The following is a 21,584-nucleotide window of genomic DNA, read 5'->3' on the forward strand; positions in this document are numbered from 1 at the left end:
GCTTCACCTCTGATTGCTCCAGTGGGGCTCCAAGGTTTCCTCCACAGCACCTGTCTTGATGCCCCAGGGCCAGAACCCAGCCTGGCCACAGGCTCCAGGGAGCCAAGGTTGCATTTTTGATATTTTCTGTTTTTCTCAAAAAGGGTAACAGTCTTGTTTCCTATGCCATGAACCACTCATGCTTGTTTGGATATCAAAATCATGTTATTTTCCAAAAACATCAGGTGAGATTGACATTTTAAAAAGATGTGCTTTTTTTTTCTCTTAGTTTTTTGTTTTGCTTTGTTTTGGCCTTGCTACCTGTGGGATCTTAGTTCCCTGACCAGGGATTGAACCTTCACCCTCTGCATTGGAAAAGAGAGGAAGACATGATTTTGCATGGCTGGGAGCGCCCTCTCTCTCATTGCCCAGCCCCAGCAGAGGATACACACCCAAATTTCAGAAATTGTAATCAGAACATAAAGTTCATAAAGAGTGAAAACTGCATCTTGTTCCCAACCCCTGAATTATCTCCGTGTGTTGATTGTAGAAAGAACTTCACATTTGCTCGCATGAATTACATGCTAACATAAGCTCCTAAAAGTCTGAAAATCATTTCTTTCTCAGTAGATATGTTTCCATTGTAATTGAAGCTACTTGATTAATTTGCTCAATGAAGCTATTTTTTAGAGCTGGCACTAGCCCACCAACACAGTTCATGTTCCCAAGTTCTAATTTGTGGCATCCTTAGGAGGTTCTGTTGTATTTCCATTCCAGAAATTTACATGTGCTGGAAACAGAGCCAGACCACATTTTAAAATCACTGCGTTTGAAGGTGGGAGGGAAGGAGCCCTCTCACTCTCCTATTTGTTGTCTGCCCTGTGCCTCTCAGATTCTCAATCCCTGATGCGAATCTGAGATTGTCTTGCTGCAGTCCAGCCAGCCCACTGTGGGCTCCAGGGGACCTGAGTCCAGGCACCTCTCCAGGTAGATATCCCACCTGGTTGGAGCATCTCCTTCAGCCCACCAGGAGGATGACGGGGCGGCCACCCTGCCTTCCCTCACCATGTGATTCAGTGGCCGTGATTTTATCTCCATGCCTCCAAGCTTCATCTCTGGAGCAAGGACACGGCTGAAACAAACCCTCATGGTTGGCAAAGGAGGTAACTGCGTGTCACGGCCCGGGTTCCCTGGGAAGTGGGCTGAGTCAGTATCTGTGGCAGGATGTTTGCTGTGAACAACATCTTCAGAGGTGACAGGCCAGGACGGGGCAGGGGGAGGAGAAGGGACTGTGCTGAGAAGGCCTCTGCTGACCCCACGCTGAGCCCTGGCCCTGGCATAGCCCTTCACGGTTGTCCCCACTGAGATTACTGTGTCCTCACACGCACAGCCATGGGATGTGAGCTAGCCCCAGGAAGGGGTGTCTCTGCGTGAGATGGCTGTCATCGGTCAAAGCAGGTGGGTGGGCCCTTAGCTGGGAGCTCCAGGCTGCTGCCAGCAGTGAGGGGTGAGGGCTCAGACCTGGGGTGGGATGGTGTGGGGGTGTCGGGTCATGGCTGTGCTGAAGGTACCTGGCCCCAGAGTCAACTGAGGCCATCAGGTTACTCAAGCACACTGCCCAAATTAAAAAGGTACGAGGAACAGCCTGGTTATCCCAAGGGGGTGAACTTTTCAGGAATCCAAGTGGCCATTTCACCAACAGCTTGGAGCTGAGGCATTTCAGGGAATGGGGAAAAGTTAAAATGTGTGAGAGAGATGCATATTTCGGGGAGGGGAATGGTAATTTGTGGTAGGCAGGAACTCAAACCCCAGTCTCACTCTGTTGGGGGCACCCCGACACTGAGAGCCATAGAGACAGTCTCCCAACAGCCTGGTCCAAGCTTTGGTTCACAAAGAACTGGGCCCATCCCTGGGGGGAGCCCCCCCCCCCCCCGCCCACATCCTCAAGCAGAAAGAACACGTTCGGAAGGCAAACAAAGAAGGCAAAAACTCAGGACCAAAAAAAGCAAGAAAGCAAACAGAGACATAAGATCTTCTTCTCTCTGACAAAGGAAGAGCTTGGTGTTCCAGGGGTAAAGCCAGAACAAGCCCAGAGTCCTGTGAGTGTGGGGCCAGCATGGCAGGAAGTCAGCCTAGTTAAGAAGCACTGTCCTCCCAGGACTCAGGAAAACCTTGGGCCATTGATGTGTTTCCTTCTTCCACAGCTTCTGCAGACTGGACTGTTTCCAGCCTCCACTTGTCCCTTCCCCAGGAGGAACCACGAAAAGCATGTGGCAAACAAACAGAAACTCAGGAAAGTACCTTGAAGCTGTTTCCTTCCCCAGACCTGATTGAAGACAGCTTGATTTATAAATATTTCTCTCAGCAAATCACCCACTGTGTGTCTAACAGATGTCCTATCAAAGAGACTAAAAATTAAAATGCATGACTTTCATAAAAAATACAGAAAACCAATATAAAGGGAATAAGGGCCACAGATTAGCCAGGTGCTGCCGTGAAGTGTTTTCCACGGTCAGGCTGCGCATCCTTATTATGACCCTATCCTTGAGGGACTGACAGCACAGGTCTCAGGAAGTGGCAGAACCTAGATTCCAACCTGAGACTTCAGAGGGAATAAAAACTCTCAACTCAGCCATACTGAACTTTTCTGTAGCCATGTCCTTTACTGAATCTGAGATGCATATGCACTTTGGACCTATAGATGAATCCTCTTTAAGGAGGATGCGTCTACAGGGTGAAGTAAGTCAGAAAGAGAAAAACAAATATCGTATATTAACACGTATATGTGGAATGTAGAAAAACGGTACAGATGATCTTCTGTGCAAAGCAGAAATAGAGACATAGATGTAGAGAACAAACATATGGATACCAAGGGGGAAAGGATGGGGCGGGATGAGTTGAGAGACTGGGATTGATATACACACTCCTATGTATACAACAGAGAATGAATGAGAACCTACTGTATAGTTCAGGGAACTCTACTCCATACTCCAGGGTGACCTAAATGGGTAGAGAATCCAGAAAAGAGGGGATATATGTATTTTTATGGCCGATTCACTTTGTTGCCCAGCAAACACAGCAGTGTGAAGCAACTATACTCCAATGAGAAAATGATAAAAATAAAAATGAAGAGGTCGCGTCCACCTCTGTGTGCTATTTTCACAATGGCATTCACACACGTGGTCTCGCTGTGGATAGCAGCTCGGTTCGGCTCCCATCCGATCATAAATTCCTCCAGCCTCCCAGCAGCTTAAATACTACTACACAAAGAGAAGCTCCAGAGGTACAATGGGAACAGAAGACCCTCCGATGAAATTCCAGTCTCTCCGTAATGGGGGGCAGCAGGAACCCAGCCTAAGAAGCCAGGAGGACATGGGACCCAGAGGAAATCAAACCACCATCACACCTCACGGAGCGCCACTTGTTCAGACTGAATCTCTGCTGTGCCCTGAGCCCCAGCCAACCCCTTCCAGTTACCTTATGCCCCAGCTTAAAGAGAAACCAAGATGAAAGTGCCAGATTCGTTCTGCCCACATCAGTCGGCTGACATGGCAAACACGAACACATGTCCCACACATGCAAAGACCAGCCTCTTGTATCACGGCCTGGCTTGTATTTTGTGAGATACAATTACAGAAGGAGATTAGACCCAGCGGAGTCTTAGCTCAGTTGGAGGTGTTATTATGGAAAGTGAAATGGACAGCACCTCTATGCTGCCAGGTCACAGGGGAGGCAACCTCTCCCTGGATGGCCTGTCAAGAGGCAATATTCCCAATGCTGAGCATTTCCCAGTTGGATGGATATTAATTCATGTATCCACTTTGCCAACGTCTTGATGCTAAGAAACCTTGTCAAAACTTGTTTTCTCAGCACATCCATTTGGAAGGCCTGTGTCCTGTTGCCGAGTTCTACATCTGGTATTGCCTTGGGTACAACTCTCTATACCTTAAGCTTCTGGTTGTTGCTGAGAAATGCTGAATCATTTTGAAGGCATTCTAATTTTTATTATTATTATGATGATGAATTTCGCTGTACCTTTAAGTTATTTTAAAATTACCTTAGAACATAATAGTATCATCTTATTAAAATATATGAACACAAAAAAGTTTTTACAAGGCACTTTAAAAAATGGATGTGATTCCTAAAATAGACATTTTAAGATCTTCTCAAGGGGTGCCCATGTAAGATCTTAAAAAATGAACGAGATCTAAAAGTCCCACAGGAATGTGTATTTGTCCTCTTGATCTTGTAGTGACTTAGACACTAATGTTATGGCTAAACTGGATCTTAAAAACAAGCACCTTAGATGTCGAGGACCTGGAGGCCTTGCAGCAACAGAGTTAACCTCAGGTTTTCTTGGAACTTGTTTAAAAATGAAATGCAGTTCATATTATATGCACAAACTTAGAAAACAATCTAGATCAAATAGAACAGTCCATATCTTCACCCTTATTAGCAAGATGGGGCTAATTAAAAATGAAAAGAAGGAGTTTCCTTTTAATGACTTCGGAGACTTTGAAGAGGATAAGTGAAACATTTTTCTATTTCCTCCCCCCTTGCCCTTCCTATGAATTGACACTTTAGTTATTATCACAACAAACCAGGCATCTGGGGGGCAAGAAGTTCTGAGATCTAAAATGCAACCCTGTAGCAGCCACTCTGAAAAAGTTTTCCCCTGACAATAAGCATGGCCATTAAATAAGGTGACGAATGGAAAAAGTCATAAGAATACTAAGCTACGCTTAGCCCTTAAGATTCAGTCTTCGATGCTACCAGAAGCCGGAGGATTATGCCTGCTCTGCTACCTTACATGGCAAAAGGGTAGAGTTAATTAACCCTGTTAAAAAGGGCAGTTCACTTTCCATCTCCTCGGACAATGCAGTTTCTCCAGCTCCCCGTTGGGCAGCGCTTAAATTCGTTGCCATTTCTCTCCAAGTCCCTCTTCATCGGGCCAATGGTTAAGTCAATCTCTGTCTCCACGATCCCTCCCCACCACAGTTCCCTGTGCAGATGGTTACGCTTAAACGGGAGGGAGGCTGCAATCACCTGTATTAGCACAGAAAGACAGGGCTCTTGCTTTTAAAGACAGCAAACCTGCGGAAGCCCAGCAAGTCGGAGAAAGCAGCCCTCCCCCTCTTCAGCCGGTTCTGAGAGGGGCCAAAGTGCAAAGTGCAAAAATGCACAGGAGGGACGTTTGCTCCATGGAGTTAAACATGTTTTCATGTGTCATGTTAAAAGTACCCACGGAGGTGAGCGAGGCAGGTCAGTTGCCAGCCAGTCCTACATCCTGGAAAACAGTTGCAAAGCGGGAAGCATCGAATTACATCATCCCCTCCCTAAAGTGGATATTTTCAACGCTTTAATGCACATTGGAGTCACCTGGGCAGCTCTTAAAAACCCCAGGCTGCTCCCCGAAAAATTCAGCTAGAATCTCTAAGGGTGGGACCCGCGTGTCAGAATATTCCAAGGCTCCTTTGGTGACCAAAGTGCAGCCTTGGGGAGAATCAGTGTCTTCAAGAAGACTTGCTTCGGCAGGGCTGGCTGAGGGGGCCTCTATCCAAGGCACAAATCTCAGCATTTATTTCAATGGCTGCACTTTTGGCTTATTGGGGCGCTGGGGCGCTGGGGACGAATGCTCACCCCATGGTGGTGATGCGGGTCTTTTCCTGCATGCAATCTGCAGACCCTGTCTAATATTTTCCATACCGGGCAATGAGATCACAAACTCCAAAACACTAAATCAAAACCGGAGGCATTACGGGTCTTCAGTAAAACTCCGTCGCCCATACGCAAGGGGGAGGGGGAGAAAATTAAAACCATCACCGAGCTGTGGACATGTTATATATATATATATCTAGCAGGCATTGAGATATTGCAGCAATTACAGAGAAAAAGATATCAAGCAATAACTACTTAAAAGTGACCAAGTAGCCTGGTGGTGAAAAGTTACTCACAAGCTAAAATCTCATTTGTACCCGAAAGACACTTGACTCCTGGCAAGAAAATGATGTAAATGGCACTGCAGGGAGAGATAACAGGGATGTGCATATGAAACATGAAATGAACAAGAAGGAGACCCTACTTTGAGGAGAACATGCAATTCCAGTGGCCTTCAAGACTTCTAAGCTTACACTAAACAAATCAATTCACAAGCCTGGAACAAAGCCTTTATTCCAAAACAGCAATATTTCCAAGTAGTATGCTGTGTTCAAGAAGTAAAATCATTACCATAACTAATGAATGATAATTTTAAGCTTGCAAGAAACAGATAACAGAAAATGGGAGCAGGATGCCTGCTTCACTGTCTGTCTGAGGAGAAGGTGGAAACCCTCTACCAGCAGGTTTCAGAGTTCTTTAGAGCAAACCTCCTAACTGCCCTGTTTCCAGTGCTTGAATTATGTTTTTTTTTTTTTTTTTTTTTTTGTGTGTGTGTGTGTGTTTAAGATTGGAGAAGACTGATCTTTAATAAGAAATCAGACAAATACAGGTAAATCACAACTGAATGGGCATTTTTTTTTTTTTTTTTAGTTCAAGAAAAGGGCTCTACACGTCCTTTAATTTCCAGGTCCTCCATACATTCTCCTTGTTTCATGTCCATGGAGGATCAGAAATTTCCAAAGCATTCAAGGGGCAGCACACTTCAAGCTGGTTCCAATTAGGCTGGCCGGTGTGGATGTCTCACACATGTCAATATTTGTAGCAGAGCAAGTCTGATCCACAGGGGTGTCCACCAGGCAGTGAGAGACCCTCGCCCGCCCACTGCCACCTGTGCAAGTCATCCTGTAGCAGAGCTGCCATCACCCTCTCGGTCCCCTTTGAAAATGCCATTTCTGTCCTCTATCCCTGTGGCCACTCTTAGATCTCTCCTTCTCCAAGTGCCCAGACCCAGTACAGGAGATATGCCCCATGGACATTTTAAGTTTCCCAAATATTTCCATTTTAATAGGGCTGTTTAGGCTCTTAGCACTGCCACATAAACATTTTTGAGAGCTCACTGCAGAGGTGGGATTTTGACCAGTGCCTGGAGAACTCCTTGGAGGCTTTTGGTTGCTGGAATGAAATGAAATAGATCTAAGATCATTTTATTTAAGTGGAAATTGAAACTTATTTGACATGCCCATTGCCAGGGAAAGGAGGGAAATCCTGGATTTTGCATACAAGAATTGCAGAGATGCTGCTCTTTCAGAAAGCTCAAAGAAACCATCGCTTCCCACACGGCATGGACTTCTTGTAGTTAATTTTTATCACCCAAATGCAACATTTAAAATGTCTCTACTCCAAAAGAAATGTTATAAATGTAGTAGGCAGATCCTTGCATTGCAGGGTAGGAAGTATCTCAGATATTCCTTTGCAAAGTTCAATTTCCCTCTATGTGTTTCTAGTGAGGGTTTCAGGGCAGTTCTTGTTTTCCTGATTTTTGCCCCTCCGCCTCTGAACAGAATCGGACAACTGTTTTGTTATTCAGCGGACAGTGTTCATCGTATTCTTGTCTGTTGATTTCATTTTGGGGAAAATGAAAAAGACATTTCTTTGCCCCTCACCGCTTGCATTTCCAGGGACATCTCCACCTTCAGCCCCCAGGGATATGGCACTTCTTTCCATCACTGCCAGCTCGACCCTGTTCCAAGCTGGCGACTGAAACGCGAGGCTAGGCAACCAACTTCAAGGCCAGCGCGATCACTGGCAGGCCCAATGGAAGTCGTCGATATTTTTTGTCCTTGTAGCTCTATTGTATTGCCAAGGCACCATCTTCAACACCTTCCATGTAGGGTCTGGGGTGTGCGTGTGTGTTCCAATGTGGAGTAGCAGGTGCTGGGCGAGACTACCTCCGCCCCCGTTACCTGTGAGTCCACTCGGCCGCCCGCAAAGGGGCCAGTTCAGCCGCGAGTCCTCCCTCCTCCCGGCCCCGAGGTCCCCAACGCCGCGGGCACTCTGGGTGGGGTTCCGTTGCTTTATCTCCTAGTCCCGTATCCAGAGAGTTAGGGCGCTGTGAGCGCGTTCCCTGGGGGTTGCAGTTCCCTGACCTGGCTTCGCTCTTCCTCCCTGAGGTCTCAGTGACCATTTCTTGCTCGATCCTATTTTTAAGTGTGGTGCGCGGGATCGCCTTTGCAAAACAGTCTGTGCCGAGGTGGGGCAGGCACACTATAACCTGGTACATAAAGCACGTGTGTCGCTTGCCTTGTCTTTTTTTGTTTTTTTTTTAAAGCAAATTTAAAAAGAAAGCAAGAGACTCGGTTTGTTGACTTTGCTTTCCAAACCATGCGACTCCCGGCACAGTGCTCTTAAAATCCCAGCAAAAGCGCGGGGCGTGCGTGGAGCCCGGACTTTCCCGGAGCGCGCGCGAGCTCGCAGCCCTGGGGCGCGCGCGCCGGAGGGAGGCCCCAGGATACGGTCTCCGCTCCCTCGGAGCCGGCGCTGGTCAGGCGGCCCAGCCCGGCGGTGGCCGGGTACTGGCGTCCGCTGTTAGTCCGCGGGCTCCGCCCGGGGTCCTCTGGGAATGCCGCCTCTATCTTCTGCGCTCTGGTCCGTCGCGGTCGCCTAACCGAAGGGCGCCTGGTCGCTCCTTCAGCCTCGCGGGACCTGAGCGGGACTTCCTTCTGCAGGTTTAGGTTTTCCCTGAAGCTTTCCCTGCGATGCGCGGGCCCCGGGGAACACCCGGTTCTATTGCGACTGGCACATTTCGTTGGCACCCCCCAACAGCTCTCCGAAACAGCCCCGCCAAAATATCACAGCGGCGCAGGAGACATGAAACGGGATGATTGTGGCTCCAAGGACGACCTTGGCACCGAACCTCTGACTCTCTCGCAGCCTTACCTTTCAGGTTCTGGGCTCAGGCGGCAAAGCGCAGGGGTACTCACCCGCCGCCCTTCCTGCCTCCTGGGAGGACCGGCAGCCTCCTGTTTGCTTCAAGCTTTTGGCACGCGGCTGCCTCGCCTTCCTCTGGCCCAAGAAACCCGTGTCAGTCCCCAAGGCCACTCGGCGATCCTCGAAGACGTCCTCCGCCAGGAGGGCGTCCGGGCCCCGAAGGGCGCGTCGGCTCCAGGCTCCCTGGTCCCAGCGGGCGCCCGGTGCTCGGCGGCAGCCCCGCGGCCCCGGAGCTTAGCCGCTCCTGACTTTGTTCCACTCGGCATCCCGGGCTCTCGAAACAACAGAGCCAAGCCCAGCCCAGCGGGGATGTGGGAACCCGCGCAAACTTTTGTTATTTTCTACCTCTGCTCTCTCAGCGCCGACCACATCGCCGCCCCCTGCCACCGAGGAGACCAGGCTGCATCCCGAGAGGTGGGAAGAGTCTTTTCCTTTCCTTCCGTGAGCCCACCTTGGGGCCCCCTCGCCCCGGTCCCGGCTGCCGCTGCGGGAGCCGGTGGAGCCATGCTGCCTGCCGTCAGGGGGCGACAAACTGTAAGCTTTTCGGCGGCGGGCCGGGAGCGGGCCGCGGGGAACGCAGTGTGGTCCCCAGCAGGCGGCGGGCGGCTGGAGGGGTGGGGGTGCCAGGGATGTGGAATGTGAAGTGAGGGCCCGGGTGGGTGGCTCCGACACCCCATGGAGCCCCGGGCTCAACCCTCCTGGCGTCTCCTCCAGCTCCAAAGGTCTTCTCCAAGAGGAGTGGGGGCAAGATGCCCTCCCGGGTTCGCAGTCTACTGGCACAGGAGTGGGGGTTGATGCTCCCCTGATGGGACGATTGGGGAGAACCGGCTCTTACTCGGGTACCCAGCTTCATTTGTTCTCTGAGCGCGCCTGCCGCGGGAGGCTGGGCCGGGGGAGGGGGGTTAGAAATGGCTTTAGCTGCTTCACTTTGTCTTGAGGGCGCACCGGGTGATGGGTGCTGCGTTTCCTGGGTTTAGGGATAAAACGATTTCGGTCTTGCGCAGCGCGCGACTTGAAATTCAGGCAGCAAAAGTCTAGATCAGGGGCTAACAGGTTCCAGAACCACTTGGAGTGATCTGAGCGGGGCTGTCCCACTGCTGGTGGCTTCGGAGGGCCCCAGGTCCCTTGCGTGCTCAGTCGTCTTTGCTCGATGCCTTTTCAGAGCTCCTGGCTTCAGTTAGCCCACCTTCATCCAAATCACATTTTCTCCTCCGAACCAGACCCTGTACGGTCGTGGAGGGGCCTAATCTTCTAAAATAGTCCCACCCCACCTCTCACCAGTGTATTCTGACGCTCCTCTACCCGGGTCGGTGTCCTCCCTAAAGTACCCGGAGCCCAAGGCTGCACCACGATTTCTGTGCTCCGGGAAGGGAGAGTCCTCATCTCTTCTGAACCTGGCTTTTCTTTTTCCAAAGACGGTTCTTGAAATCACCTGCTGGGGCCTGGGCACTGCTTCTCCAGAGCCAGGATTAATTCAGCCCCTCCTAACTGACGCTTTCGGACAGTTGGATTAGGAGTCAGCAGGCTTTCTGGTTTCCCAGGGACTCAGTCTTCGCTGCTCCCCTGGCTGCGCTGATCGGATCTGTCTGCACCTCCAGTAGCATCACTGCAGCTGTGTGCAGCTTTCCACCAGCTCCCAAGCGCTGGACTCTTGGGGCCAAGGGGGTGGGGGACTCTTTTCTCCTCCTCCGGAGAGCTGGTAGTCCATGGGAATCCCTGGGAACCGGCGCTTTTCCTAGGCTCCCTCCAAGGCCCTCCCCTCCCCCGTCAGCTCAGTGCCCTTGAACTTGCAGGGCCCCAAGCTCAGAACTCCCAGGACTGGTCTTCTCCGCCACCTCCTCTCTCCTGATCCCCACCTCGAGGCTCCCTTTTGGACTGCCACAGTTATCGACACAGGGTGGAAAATCTACAATTCAGGTTGACGCAGGAGAGAGAAAGACAGAAAGGAGGTGACGGTTAATGCTAAGGACAGAGAGTTCAGGGTTACACAAACCCCACTTACCTGACAGGGAAAGGACCACTCAGTGGTTTAACAAAGACCCCTGGAAGCTGCGGATGCTGAGTGAACGGTGAGGCCAGGCTGTGGAAAGATGCTGGATTCTGGCTGGGAAGAAAGGAAGAGGCCTAGAACGGGAGCTATAGCCTGTGTCCCCTAGTGGACCACCAGACTGCCCCTGGGGTTCCCACAGCACCAGGTCCCTGTTCTGGGGGCCATAGGTCAGAATCCCTTTCTGACCTGTGTCTTGAATTCAAGTGGGTGGGCCAGTCTGCAGGGATCCATAATCTAGAATGCGTGTCTCTCACGTCACTGAAATCACACTACCCCAAGGAGTGGGTAACTGTCAAAGGGAAAGATTTTCTGAGAGCGAGATTGAGGTGTTGGCCAGAAATGGGATACTCTGGAGACACTCCATCCCAAATTCCTCAGGTCCGCTGACCAGGCGCCCTGTACTAGCCTGCCGCTTTCACTGGGGTGCCCGCGCCACCGGAGCTAGGGCACTGGCGGCTGCCCAGGGACAGGGAAACGAGGGGTGCCCACACAGCACCCTGCCACGATCAACTTTAATCCCCAGCTATCTTAGTAGTAATGGCGACAGAGGTTGTTAACAACTAAAACCAAGACTAGCACTACTACTACTAAACTCATCAATTTGAAATGACTAGCCCATCCCATCATTCTCAACACTCTAGTGGTAAGGGGCTTCCAGGGAACTGGAACAAGTGGAAGGACCCAGGCATGGCGGGGGGGGGGGGGGGGGGGGGGTTAGGACTGTGTGTGTGTGTGTGTGTGTGTGTGTGTGTAGGGGGATGGGTTCCAAGGGAGGGCCGAGGGGGGAGGACGGGAGGAGGGGTAGAGTTTCAGGGCGGGGAAGGGGGCGCCGGGGCGCAGTGACGGGAACCAATGAGCTGCCAACTCGCGAGTCTCCGGCGTGACTGCCGAGATTGACGTGGAGGACACGTCAAATTGATCCCCGCACTCTGCAGCCTCCCGGTCAGACGAATTTCTCCTAATCGGATGAAGTTCACCCTAGGCCTGGGGTCGCGGGCGTGGAGAGTGTCCTGGGAGCGGGCGGCGGCGGCGGCAGCGGGCCCGGGGGCGGGCGGCGGCGCGCTCGGCTGCGGCGCACGGCGCTCTTCCAGTCCGCGGCCCGGCCGCCGCGGCTCTCGGCTCGCGCGCGCCCTCCCTCTATGCCTCTCCCGCGGCGGCGGCGCCCCAGCACTCCCGGACCGCGCCGGGCCCAGCCCCGGCCGCCTCGGCGCCAGGCAGCCGGCCGGCCCGCGCGCCATGGGTAAGGGGCGGGCGGACGAGGCGGGGGCGCGGGGGGGGCGGTGTCCCGGCGCCTCCCTTCCCTCGCGCCCGCGGTTTCCCGGGGAGACCTGGTCCCGAATCCCGGACCGGCCGCGTTCTCCGCACGCCCCCAGTCCCGGGAGTGGAGGGGGCGCTAGGCTAGTATCGGGAGGGCATGTTCCAAGTAGACGCGCCAGAGATCGCGAAAGGGCACGGAGGGCTGGAGCGCGCGGCGCCCCCCTCCGCCGCCCCTGCGCGCGTGCCGACTCCCGGGACCCGACGCGGTCCGCTCGCTGGGATTCTGAGGAGCTGCCGGTCACCGTCGGAGACGCCCCGGGTGCGGCCCCTGTCCCCGCGCGGCCACCCTCGGCTCATCCGCCGGTGTTCTCTCCCCTCCCCTCACTCTGGCCGGGCGCGTCCGCAGAGCAGACCTACGGCGAGGTGAACCAGCTGGGCGGCGTGTTCGTCAACGGACGGCCCCTGCCCAACGCCATCCGCCTGCGCATCGTGGAGCTGGCACAGCTGGGCATCCGACCCTGTGACATCAGCCGGCAGCTTCGCGTGTCCCACGGCTGCGTGAGCAAGATCCTGGCGCGCTACAACGAGACGGGCTCCATCCTGCCGGGTGCCATCGGGGGCAGCAAGCCCCGCGTCACCACTCCCAACGTGGTCAAGCATATCCGGGACTACAAGCAGGGCGACCCCGGCATCTTCGCCTGGGAGATCCGTGACCGGCTGCTGGCCGACGGCGTCTGCGACAAGTACAACGTGCCCTCAGTGAGCTCCATCAGCCGTATTCTGCGCAATAAGATTGGCAGCCTGGCGCAGCCCGGGCCCTACGAGGCGAGCAAGCAGCCGCCGCCGCAGCCGGCGCTCCCCTACAACCACATCTACCAGTACCCCTACCCCAGCCCCGTGTCGCCCACGGGCGCCAAGATGGGCAGCCACCACGGGGTCCCAGGCACAGCCGGCCACGTCAGCATCCCCCGTTCATGGCCCTCGGCTCACTCGGTCAGCAACATCCTGGGCATCCGGACGTTTATGGAGCAAACAGGTCAGTGGCGCGGGCCTTCGGTAGCCTTCCTGGAAGGGGCGGAATGGAGCGGGGGTCAGGAGTGCGGGTGAGGGGGTCGCTCTCGCCCGGCCTCCTCCAACCGGTTTTGGCTCAGGGGAGGGCTCCGGGCTGGCCAGGGAGGCTGAGGGTCCTGGGGCCTTCTGTGGGAGTCCTCGGACATCTTGAACTTTTTATGACAAATATGGAAAATATTTTCCCAAATGGAAGAGCAATCGCCGACCACAAATTCGGAGGCCTGAAATTGCGCTTTTTCATTCTTGCAAAAAGTATGCAAACCCCTATCGCCAGATCTAAGCCAAACAAACCACAAAGTCAATTTTGTGACCTTTTCTTCAGTTTCTTCCAGGGTCCCTCACCATTCCCCAAAGGGCTCTGTCCCTCCCAGGCCCAAAGACTGTTTGAGTAAAGGGTGAAAGGGCCGCCTGGCCCAGGGGCTTGAGTCTACAGTAGGCCCCACAGCCTTGCACAGCCAGTAGGCCCCACAGGTCCTGAGACTGAGATCTCGGGTCACAGGCGCCTACAGGTTGTGGCCATCCTGAGGGTGGAAGTACCCGCGGATTTGCCCACGGCCTGCAATGAGACTCTCAGCAATCTGTCTGGGTGTGGAGGAAGGAGACTGGGAGAGGAGATGGGTTAGGGGCAGTTTTGATGCGGGGCTGGAGAGAATGGGGGGAGGGTGGCAGAACTGAACCCTGAGTCTCTTTGCACTGTCCCATGCCCCTGGCAGAATGGTGTGTCCCTAGGTGAGCAGACAGGAGGGTAAGAGGCAAAATCCACTGTAGCCTGAGAGACAGGAGAGGCATCCTGGATGAAACTGAAGGCTTAGCTCCAGCGGCCTTGGGCCACGTCTCCAGGCCCGTGTACAGGCTTTGTTTCTCCTTGTGGCTCAAACCCAGCCTGGGCCTCAGGCTCAGGCCAAAGCTTTTCATGGAGCAGCCCAAGGGCAACTGGCAGGGAGGTGACCTGGCCAGGCCTGAGTTCAGTTCTGGAGCTTTCTCTTGATTTTGTTCGCACACACCTGCGCCAGGAGCAGACCTGTGCCCCGACGCTCTTGGGTGGCTGAGTTGACATTTATTTCGGGACACCTGGGAGTGTGTGACACACTCGTGACACACATTTATTTCGGGACAACTCTTTAGGGAGTTCTGCACAGAAACAGCTTCTAGCCTTCCAGACGCTTTTTGAGACGGGGTTGAGAAACCCCGTGTAATTTTCTTGAGCCTTCTGTGGATTTGAACTTGGACCTTTTGGGGCGCCAACTCTGGACAGCAGAAAGGCGGCCTGGGCCAAGGTCGCCAGCTCTGGCTACCAGCTGTCTCCCTGCCGGAGATCCCTTGTTTCGTCGGAAGCGGGTTGAGGGCTGGTGGGGAGGGAGGAGCAGGCCCATCCGCCCTCCTTCTGCGCCGCTGGGAGCAAAAGAGAAAGCTGAGGCCTCAGAGCATCTGCCCTTTGGGGGTTCAGAGGAGCCCTGGACTCGCCCTTGGATCCTAGGTGGGCACTTGAAGGCCCGGGTGCGCCCGTCCGGGCGGAGGGCTGCCCACATGCCCTTCTAATCTGTCCTGTGTCCCCGCAGGGGCCCTGGCGGGGAGCGAAGGCGCCGCCTACTCCCCGAAGATGGAAGACTGGGCGGGAGTGAACCGCGCGGCCTTCCCCGCCAGCCCCTCTGTGAACGGGCTCGAGAAACCTGCTTTAGACACGGACATTAAATACACGCAGGTAACCGAGCGCGGGGAAGGAGCCATCCTGCATCAGGGGAGCGGAAGAGTTGGGGGCGGGTTAGAGAGAAAGAGAAGAGAGCCCCCCATCCGGGGGTTGGGGGAAGCGAGCTGGGGAGACGGTTAGGGTCTGGCTGCCTGGCCCGGCATCTGCGGGCATATTTCTCTCTTTCCTAGGCGCGCTGGCTTTCAAGGGGATTGACTTGCATTTTGGCCAAGACATTTTTTGCTAAAAAAAGCTGGGACGAGTTAACACAAAAGATCGAGGACTGACTCCCTTTCTCTAAATTCCGGATGGTGACTACCTTGACCCCTTCACCTTTTATGAGCACTTTTAAAGAGCTGGAATGGGCATCACTTTGCCGGAGTTCTTGCCAGGACAGTTAGAGGCCAGGCTTCGCGTGGGAATCATGGCTGGGACAGCAGGGGGAATGAGGACCCCCCCCCCAACCCCCCCGTAACTGCCTGTGCTGGGGAAGCCGGAGGGGTCGCTGGCTGGTGACAGGCTGTCGCGCTCTCTCCTCGCAGTCGGCCTCCGGCCTCTCCGCGGTGGGCGGCTTCCTCCCGGCTTGCGCCTACCCGGCCTCCAACCAGCACGGCGTGTACAGCTCGCCGGCCGGCGGCTACCTCGCCCCCGGCCCGCCTTGGCCGCCGGCGCAGGGTCCCCCGCTGGCGCCCCCCGGCGCCAGCGTCACCGTGCACGGCGGGGAGCTCGCGGCAGCCGTGACCTTCAAGCATCCCAGCAGAGAAGGTGAGGGGTGCGGCCGGGCGGGCGGCGGGCAGGAGGGCTTTCAAATGAATGTCGGAGCGTTAGCAAGGGTCCCTGGGAGAAAAGGGGGGAGACAGACAGCGAGACCGACAGCGAGAGGTTGGAGTGGGTACCGGCCTAGATTCTTCCCCCGGTTTATGCTTTCAGTCTGTTAATTTCTCAGAGTAGATTAGTTTTAGGAGGTGTAAACTGTGTCCCTAGAAAGGCAGGAGGAGGTTGGGAGAGGCGCTAGGACTGTCTCCCCAACTTGTATGGAGAAAAAAAGGCCCCCCTCTCTGGGTCTCATTTCTGGCCCTAGAAAGGTCTAGAAGGCACCCTCGAGGGGCACCTTCCTGTGACCTGCAGGGCTGTGCTTTCTGCGGAGGACCTGCCGGTGGCATCGGAGCCCTGCAGGTGGGTTGAACCTGCCATGGGCCTCTTCCATGTCCTGCCTGTCTTTTCCTCCAGGTCCGAGGTTTTTTTTAAAAATTTTTTCCCCCAAGCAGGCCTTGGTCTCTCCTTAAACACATCCTTTGGGAAAGGAGACAGCATTTCAATTATGTCTCTAAGGCTAGACAAGCTAGACTCTGAACTCTGTGTGGTGGTTTTGGGGGTCCATCTTTCTGCAGGAAATGTGGCTGGGGGTTTCCACCTCTTGCCTCTGCCATCTCGCCCTCCCCCTCCTCTATAAATCTGCTCTCTGATAAGCCAACTAACAGATTTGAGGTATTTGACAGTCAACAGTGTGAGGGGCCTCTTCTTAAACTGATCTTTGGGTTCTAGTTTTTCCGACAACTTGGGAAAAACTCACCTGCTCTTGAGTCTGCATTTTCCTCACCGTGAAAAGAATGACAGGATTTGCCAATTTTGAACCTGCCGCTTCCAAATTTCTGGGCACCAGGAATTTGCAACTTCAGCTCCTCTAGAGAAAGGAAGGAGTCATCCCAGGGAGGGGGGGTGGTGCCAGCCTCCCTATAAAGGAGGCTGAAGACAAACCTGGGGCAGCATGGGCCACAGGGATGTTCCAGATGACTGAAGGGACCTTTAGTAGCTGACCTGCCTCATACTCACCCAGGCAGAAGTGGGGACAGGTGGCATCCATAGGTAGAGGACAGGCATGTCTTCCTCTCTGGTGACACCCAGGCAAAAAGTTTTATTTCCAAGTAGTTTCATAGTTTCATTGAGACATAATAGCACCATCCATGAAAGAGAGGGGGCAGGGACTAGATGTCACTGTTAACAGTCACGCAGAGGAACAAAAGTTTTAAAAAAATATTTTCACCTTTCTTGGAGCACAAAAATTCTGGGATATCAATTTACAGATATTGAGAATTAGAACTCCATTAAGCTTCAAATTTAATTTAAATAATGTAAATTCCACCTGTTCATTTACAGGAAAATTCAAGTAAAGGGAATTTTAAAAGTCCAGACTCAGAGCTCCTCCAAGCTTTCCCTTTAATGACAGATAAAGGGTCTCAGGGGAATGTTTTGCTCAGAGCCTTGTCCTTGGACTCCAGTCCACTATTTTCTTGACACCTGAGGTTCTCTGCTGAATTAGAAATCAAAATGGAACTTATTAAATTATATTAATGAGACTAAACATTTAAGTAAGTTCATTTGATTTAGAAAAGTGTAGCCAAAAATTTAAATGATCTCCCCTGGGGTGACCCCAAGGAGCAGGAAGACTTAGAAAAAGGATTCACTAACTTCAGAACGATGAGGTCCTTTTCTAACAGAGCCATTCTGTCGCAGCACATGTCAAGCACTATATTAGAAACAAGTTATGAAATGTAGGTAATAATTCAGAGGGGAAGCTGATAAATCCAGTTAATTTGAAGTGGAAGGGGGAACTCATTGATGGTTGATTTTTTTTAGAAGATACCTTCCTTTCAGAAATACAGATCTGGGACTTTCCTGGCAGTCGAGTGGTTAAGATGCCAGGCTTCCATTCCACTGCAGGAGACATGGGTTCAGTACCTGGTTGGAGAATTGAAACATGAAAGATCCCACATGGAGCAGCCAGAAAAACAAAAACAAACAAACAAACAAAAAAAACAGAGCCATTGACTGACCCTGGCATTCCTGTCCCTATAACCATTATTTTTACCTCTTATCATGGAGCATCCCAGCCATTTCCCGAATCTGCAGCAATAATCAGCTACATCCATTATTAAATTAATAACAATTTCCTGATCCTGACAGTTCTTTAGAGATCCAAGTAAAGGGTCATCGAATAAATCAGGTCCATCATTAAGAATGATTTCTTCAGCTGGCATACAAGTGTTTGTGTTTGAACAGGAACATATAATGAGAATTACATACCGACTTGGGTTATGGAGTTTCACTCTTCTCATTGGCAGAAAAAAACGGACTTGAAAAATTGTCCCCCATCCTCCAAGTGGTCTTTGAAAAATTACAAAGTAATGCAAATCACTGCCTTTAATTTTCAAATCATTGCTTACAAAATTATCTTCAAAGAAATCTATCCCAGAAAACAGTTTACTACCATTCATTGTTCAGTTCATAAGAACAGCAGGAATAACATTTATTGAACTTCTTCAGTAAGAAAGCAGTTTTTTTTTAGCTGAAAGTCATTTAGTGTCATGAATGCTCAGTAAAAAACAAGTACATTTTGATCATCTAGTCCACACATGAACAATATACGTGTAATAATATATATTATATTTTACATACATATATTTCAGTATGTCCTTCAAATCAGGTGCAGGTGAACATTAACTATTATGCTAAGATAAGATTACTCAGATGTCAAATTATGGATTGCAATTGATTAACTTTATCTTGGTAAAGGGTTGGGGGTCTAGGTTCCCTATTGTTTAGTTAAGAACGTGTGGTTAACATTTCCCATTGATGAAAGGGAACGTTAATTTTTGAGGGCTGTGAGCATAGCAAAGTTCCACTTCATCTACATGTGGATGGGCGACGACATTCTGTGTAGGAATCTACACCGTTATCCAGACAAGGCCGTCTCCTTCCCCTTCCAGACAGGTGACAGACCCCACCAGACAAATGGTATTTACCGGGTTTGCAGAAACTCAAAGTTTCCCGGCTCTGAGGTCCTTCCCAGCCACTTTTTGGAAAGACTAAAGATTTGGAAATAGCGTTTATAAGATATTGCATTGGCTCAAAGAAAATGTGTCTTTTGTATTTGTTAGAGACAATTCGAGGCTTGCTCCAGTCATCTCTGCTCCGGATTAGTTCTTGAAGGATCCTTAAAGCGAACTTTGCCAGGAATATTAGGGCGCAGGCGTCAGCCTGAGAGCCTGCCACCGCCGCCAACCTGCGTCTCCTTTGATGCATGAGACCTGGGAGACCCTTTTCCAGAATCCCCTTGACATCTCCTCCTCCCCGCCCCGCCCCCAGGGTCCCGGTAGCCCTGGAATCGAAGTCCCAATATTTTTTAAGAAAGCTTGTCCCCATCCTGCCCATTATGATTAAATGAGCTTGCAGCGCGCCTAACGCCGGCCCGAGCGAAGCCAGCGCGCTGTAGCCGCTCGTAGCGCCCGGGGTCCAGGAGGTGGGGATGGAAGGGAGGAGAGGTCTTGTGGGGAGGGACTGTTTGAGGAAGAGCTAAAAACACCGCAGGAGGATCGACCCCCGTAGAGTGGAGTGCAGTCTGTCTCTGGCCTCCCGGGTGTTTGTTTTTCACGAGTTCATTTTTTTTCGCCTGTCTCTCAGGCAACCGGCCCTTGGCTGAGAAACCTACTCCGGAGATGTTTTCTAAACAGGCCCTCACCTCCAAGTGTGTGTATTGGGTGGAATGAAAAAGTGTGAAAACTCAGGCGGCTGAGCGGCGCAACTGTGTTTAGGAAAGAGAGCTGAGAGGCAGGGGCGAGCAAGGGTTCTGTCCTGGAAAGGTCTTCAGGTCCTTTCGCCACCTCCGCGCCAAGTGGTGCGCGCGCGCGCCCCTGGCGCAGAAGTATGGGCCCGGCTCCGCGCGCTCAAGTCACGGTGCGCCTGCCGCCGGGCGAGGGCTGCTGCGGGCGTAAATAATGGGGAGCTCCCCTTCGCCCCAAACTGAGCCGCCCCCAGATCCCCCCTTTAAAGGAAGACATGGGTGTGGGGGAGTGGAAAAGAAAGTTAAGAATAGGCGTCTTTAGGTGTAAACAATCCTGTGCCTCCTTGTGCAGGAGAAGCCGAGCGGCCGAACGTCGGGAAAGGGAAAAAACAGTGGTTGCACAATAGTAGCGTCACTCTTCTGGCTTCCAGTAGCAAAACTTGGGCCCCTTCTCAAAACCCTAAGCAACAGTGCAACGAGCAAAATGCCGCCTGATCCGGCAAGACCACAGTCACTGACTCCGAAGGTCCCACGCCCCAGGACGCGGTGTGCCTACCGTGGCGAGCGCAGCTGGGTGCCCGGGCCGCGAGGGCAGAACGAGGACTGCCGCCCGCCTCCGGCGCAACCACCGCCCACGGCGGTCCAGGCCGCCCGGGACTTCCTCGAGCGGCGTTTTGGTGACCGCCCCGACTCGATTCCCCAGGCCCATCGCGAGCTCCGCACTGTTTGGAGGATAGGGACCTGGCCGGCTGGGGTCTGGGGTGGGGCTGGGGGGTGGGGGTCGGGGTGCCGGGAGGCGGCGTGCGAGCATCTGAACTCCCCGCTCCCTACCCGCGACGTCCGGAATTCGAGAGCCGCCCAGCCCCGGGCCGCCTCGCTCTGCAGCGCTTCCCTGCGCCCCGGCCCACTTTCCTGAGCAGCGCGGGGACCAGGCCATTTCGCGGAGGGATGGGGGAGGGTCTGAGTTATGGAGCATCTGCCGGAGTGCCCGGAGCCGAGAACTGCGGCCCGGGCTGGGCGGGCGAGCGGCTCCCGCGGGTGGGCATCGAGGGCACATGGGGTGCCCAGTCTCGTTGCCTCCTTGCAGTGCCCAGCTGTGGAGCGCGCGCCGCTCCTTCCTCCCGGGACCCCGCGCTGCCCATCGCGTAACTGAGCATCGCGGTCCTCCGGTCTACTGCTCCGCGCAGCGCGCGACAGTGACCCCACGCCCTGTGCTTCCTCCCGCAGTGGCCGACCGGAAGCCGCCCAGCCCCGGCGGCAAGGCACCAGACGGCCTTGGGAGCTTACACGGACTACCCATCCCGGCCTCGACCTCCTAGGGCCGCGCCTCCGCGAGCCGAGCCCGAGCCCGAGCCCGGAGGCAGCTGCGGAGCGCGCACCCGAGGGTTCGCCACAGCCGAGGTGCCCATCAGCCTGGCATCGCCCTGCCCCGCGCCCGGAGGCCGCGCGTCCTCCATCCTCCGGGGTTTTCGGCTTCTCTGAACTTTGGCTTCGGACTGTTACATCCTCGTCTCGACCTTTGGTCCGACGCGGCCTCCCTCGCCTGGCGGCCTCCAGCGTCTTTTCCGACTTCGTCCCGAGCCGATGGGCACCGCCCCTGCCTCCCTCCCCCTCGTGCTGGCTCTTCCACGCCTCCTTTCTCCCTCCCTTTTCTCTCTCCTTTCTATCGACCCTCCTTTCTTCCCTCACCTTCGGCCTCTTTACGTTCCTCTCTCTCTAGCCTCCTTTCCCCGCTGCGTCTTCCCGGTCTACGTGGTCCCCATCCGGCCCCATCCGCTACCTCTTCTGGGCCCTTAGTCACTACTCCGCCTCTCTTCATTGGCCCTGCTTCCTCCAGCCCTACCACCTTGCTAAGAACCCCCCTTACCCCCCTCCCCGAACCCCCCGCTCGACAAGTGAGCAGGACAGGTCCTCTGGTCTTTAGCCCCCACCTCTCAGGGGCCCCCATGCCTACTCGAGGCGGGGGCTCGAACCTGGGAATTGGAGAAGCTGCAGCATTTATTTCACATTTTATCACAATGAACCCAAACAAACCTTTGGTGAACTGTCCCTTCTCTTCCCTCCCCCAAGGACATTATCTGGAAGTATTCTTGTCTGGATTTCTTCTCAGTGCC

The 21,584-nt window shown here is 53.6% G+C and overlaps 1 protein-coding gene across 2 annotated transcripts; it reads left to right on the forward strand.

Moving 5' to 3' along the window:
• Nucleotides 1-11,860: 11,860 nt before the first annotated feature.
• On the forward strand, nt 11,861-21,305 carry PAX1 (paired box 1). Of its 2 annotated transcripts, none has more exons than XM_061125746.1 (5): nt 11,861-12,134; nt 12,558-13,187; nt 14,782-14,924; nt 15,452-15,681; nt 20,712-21,305. In XM_061125746.1, the coding sequence occupies exons 1-5, from the start codon at nt 11,861-11,863 to the stop codon at nt 20,950-20,952; spliced, it is 1,518 nt and encodes a 505-aa protein (XP_060981729.1). In that variant the 3' UTR covers nt 20,953-21,305. The 2 variants fall into 2 exon arrangements, with proteins under 2 accessions (XP_060981729.1, XP_060981730.1); XM_061125747.1 differs by having other exon boundaries at nt 15,452-15,674; nt 20,698-20,870.
• Nucleotides 21,306-21,584: the final 279 nt, after the last annotated feature.

This window comes from Dama dama, chromosome 23 (assembly GCF_033118175.1).
Source record: "Dama dama isolate Ldn47 chromosome 23, ASM3311817v1, whole genome shotgun sequence".
NCBI lineage: Eukaryota > Metazoa > Chordata > Mammalia > Artiodactyla > Cervidae > Dama > Dama dama.

Bases quoted from the DNA above. Each gene is read 5' to 3' on its own strand.
- PAX1 (XM_061125746.1), top strand. From the start codon at position 11,861: ATGAAGTTCACCCTAGGCCTGGGGTCGCGGGCGTGGAGAGTGTCCTGG. The intron at 13,188-14,781 runs GTCAGTGGCGCG...GTGTCCCCGCAG, and splicing joins GACGTTTATGGAGCAAACAG to GGGCCCTGGCGGGGAGCGAA. The intron at 14,925-15,451 runs GTAACCGAGCGC...CTCTCCTCGCAG, and splicing joins CGGACATTAAATACACGCAG to TCGGCCTCCGGCCTCTCCGC.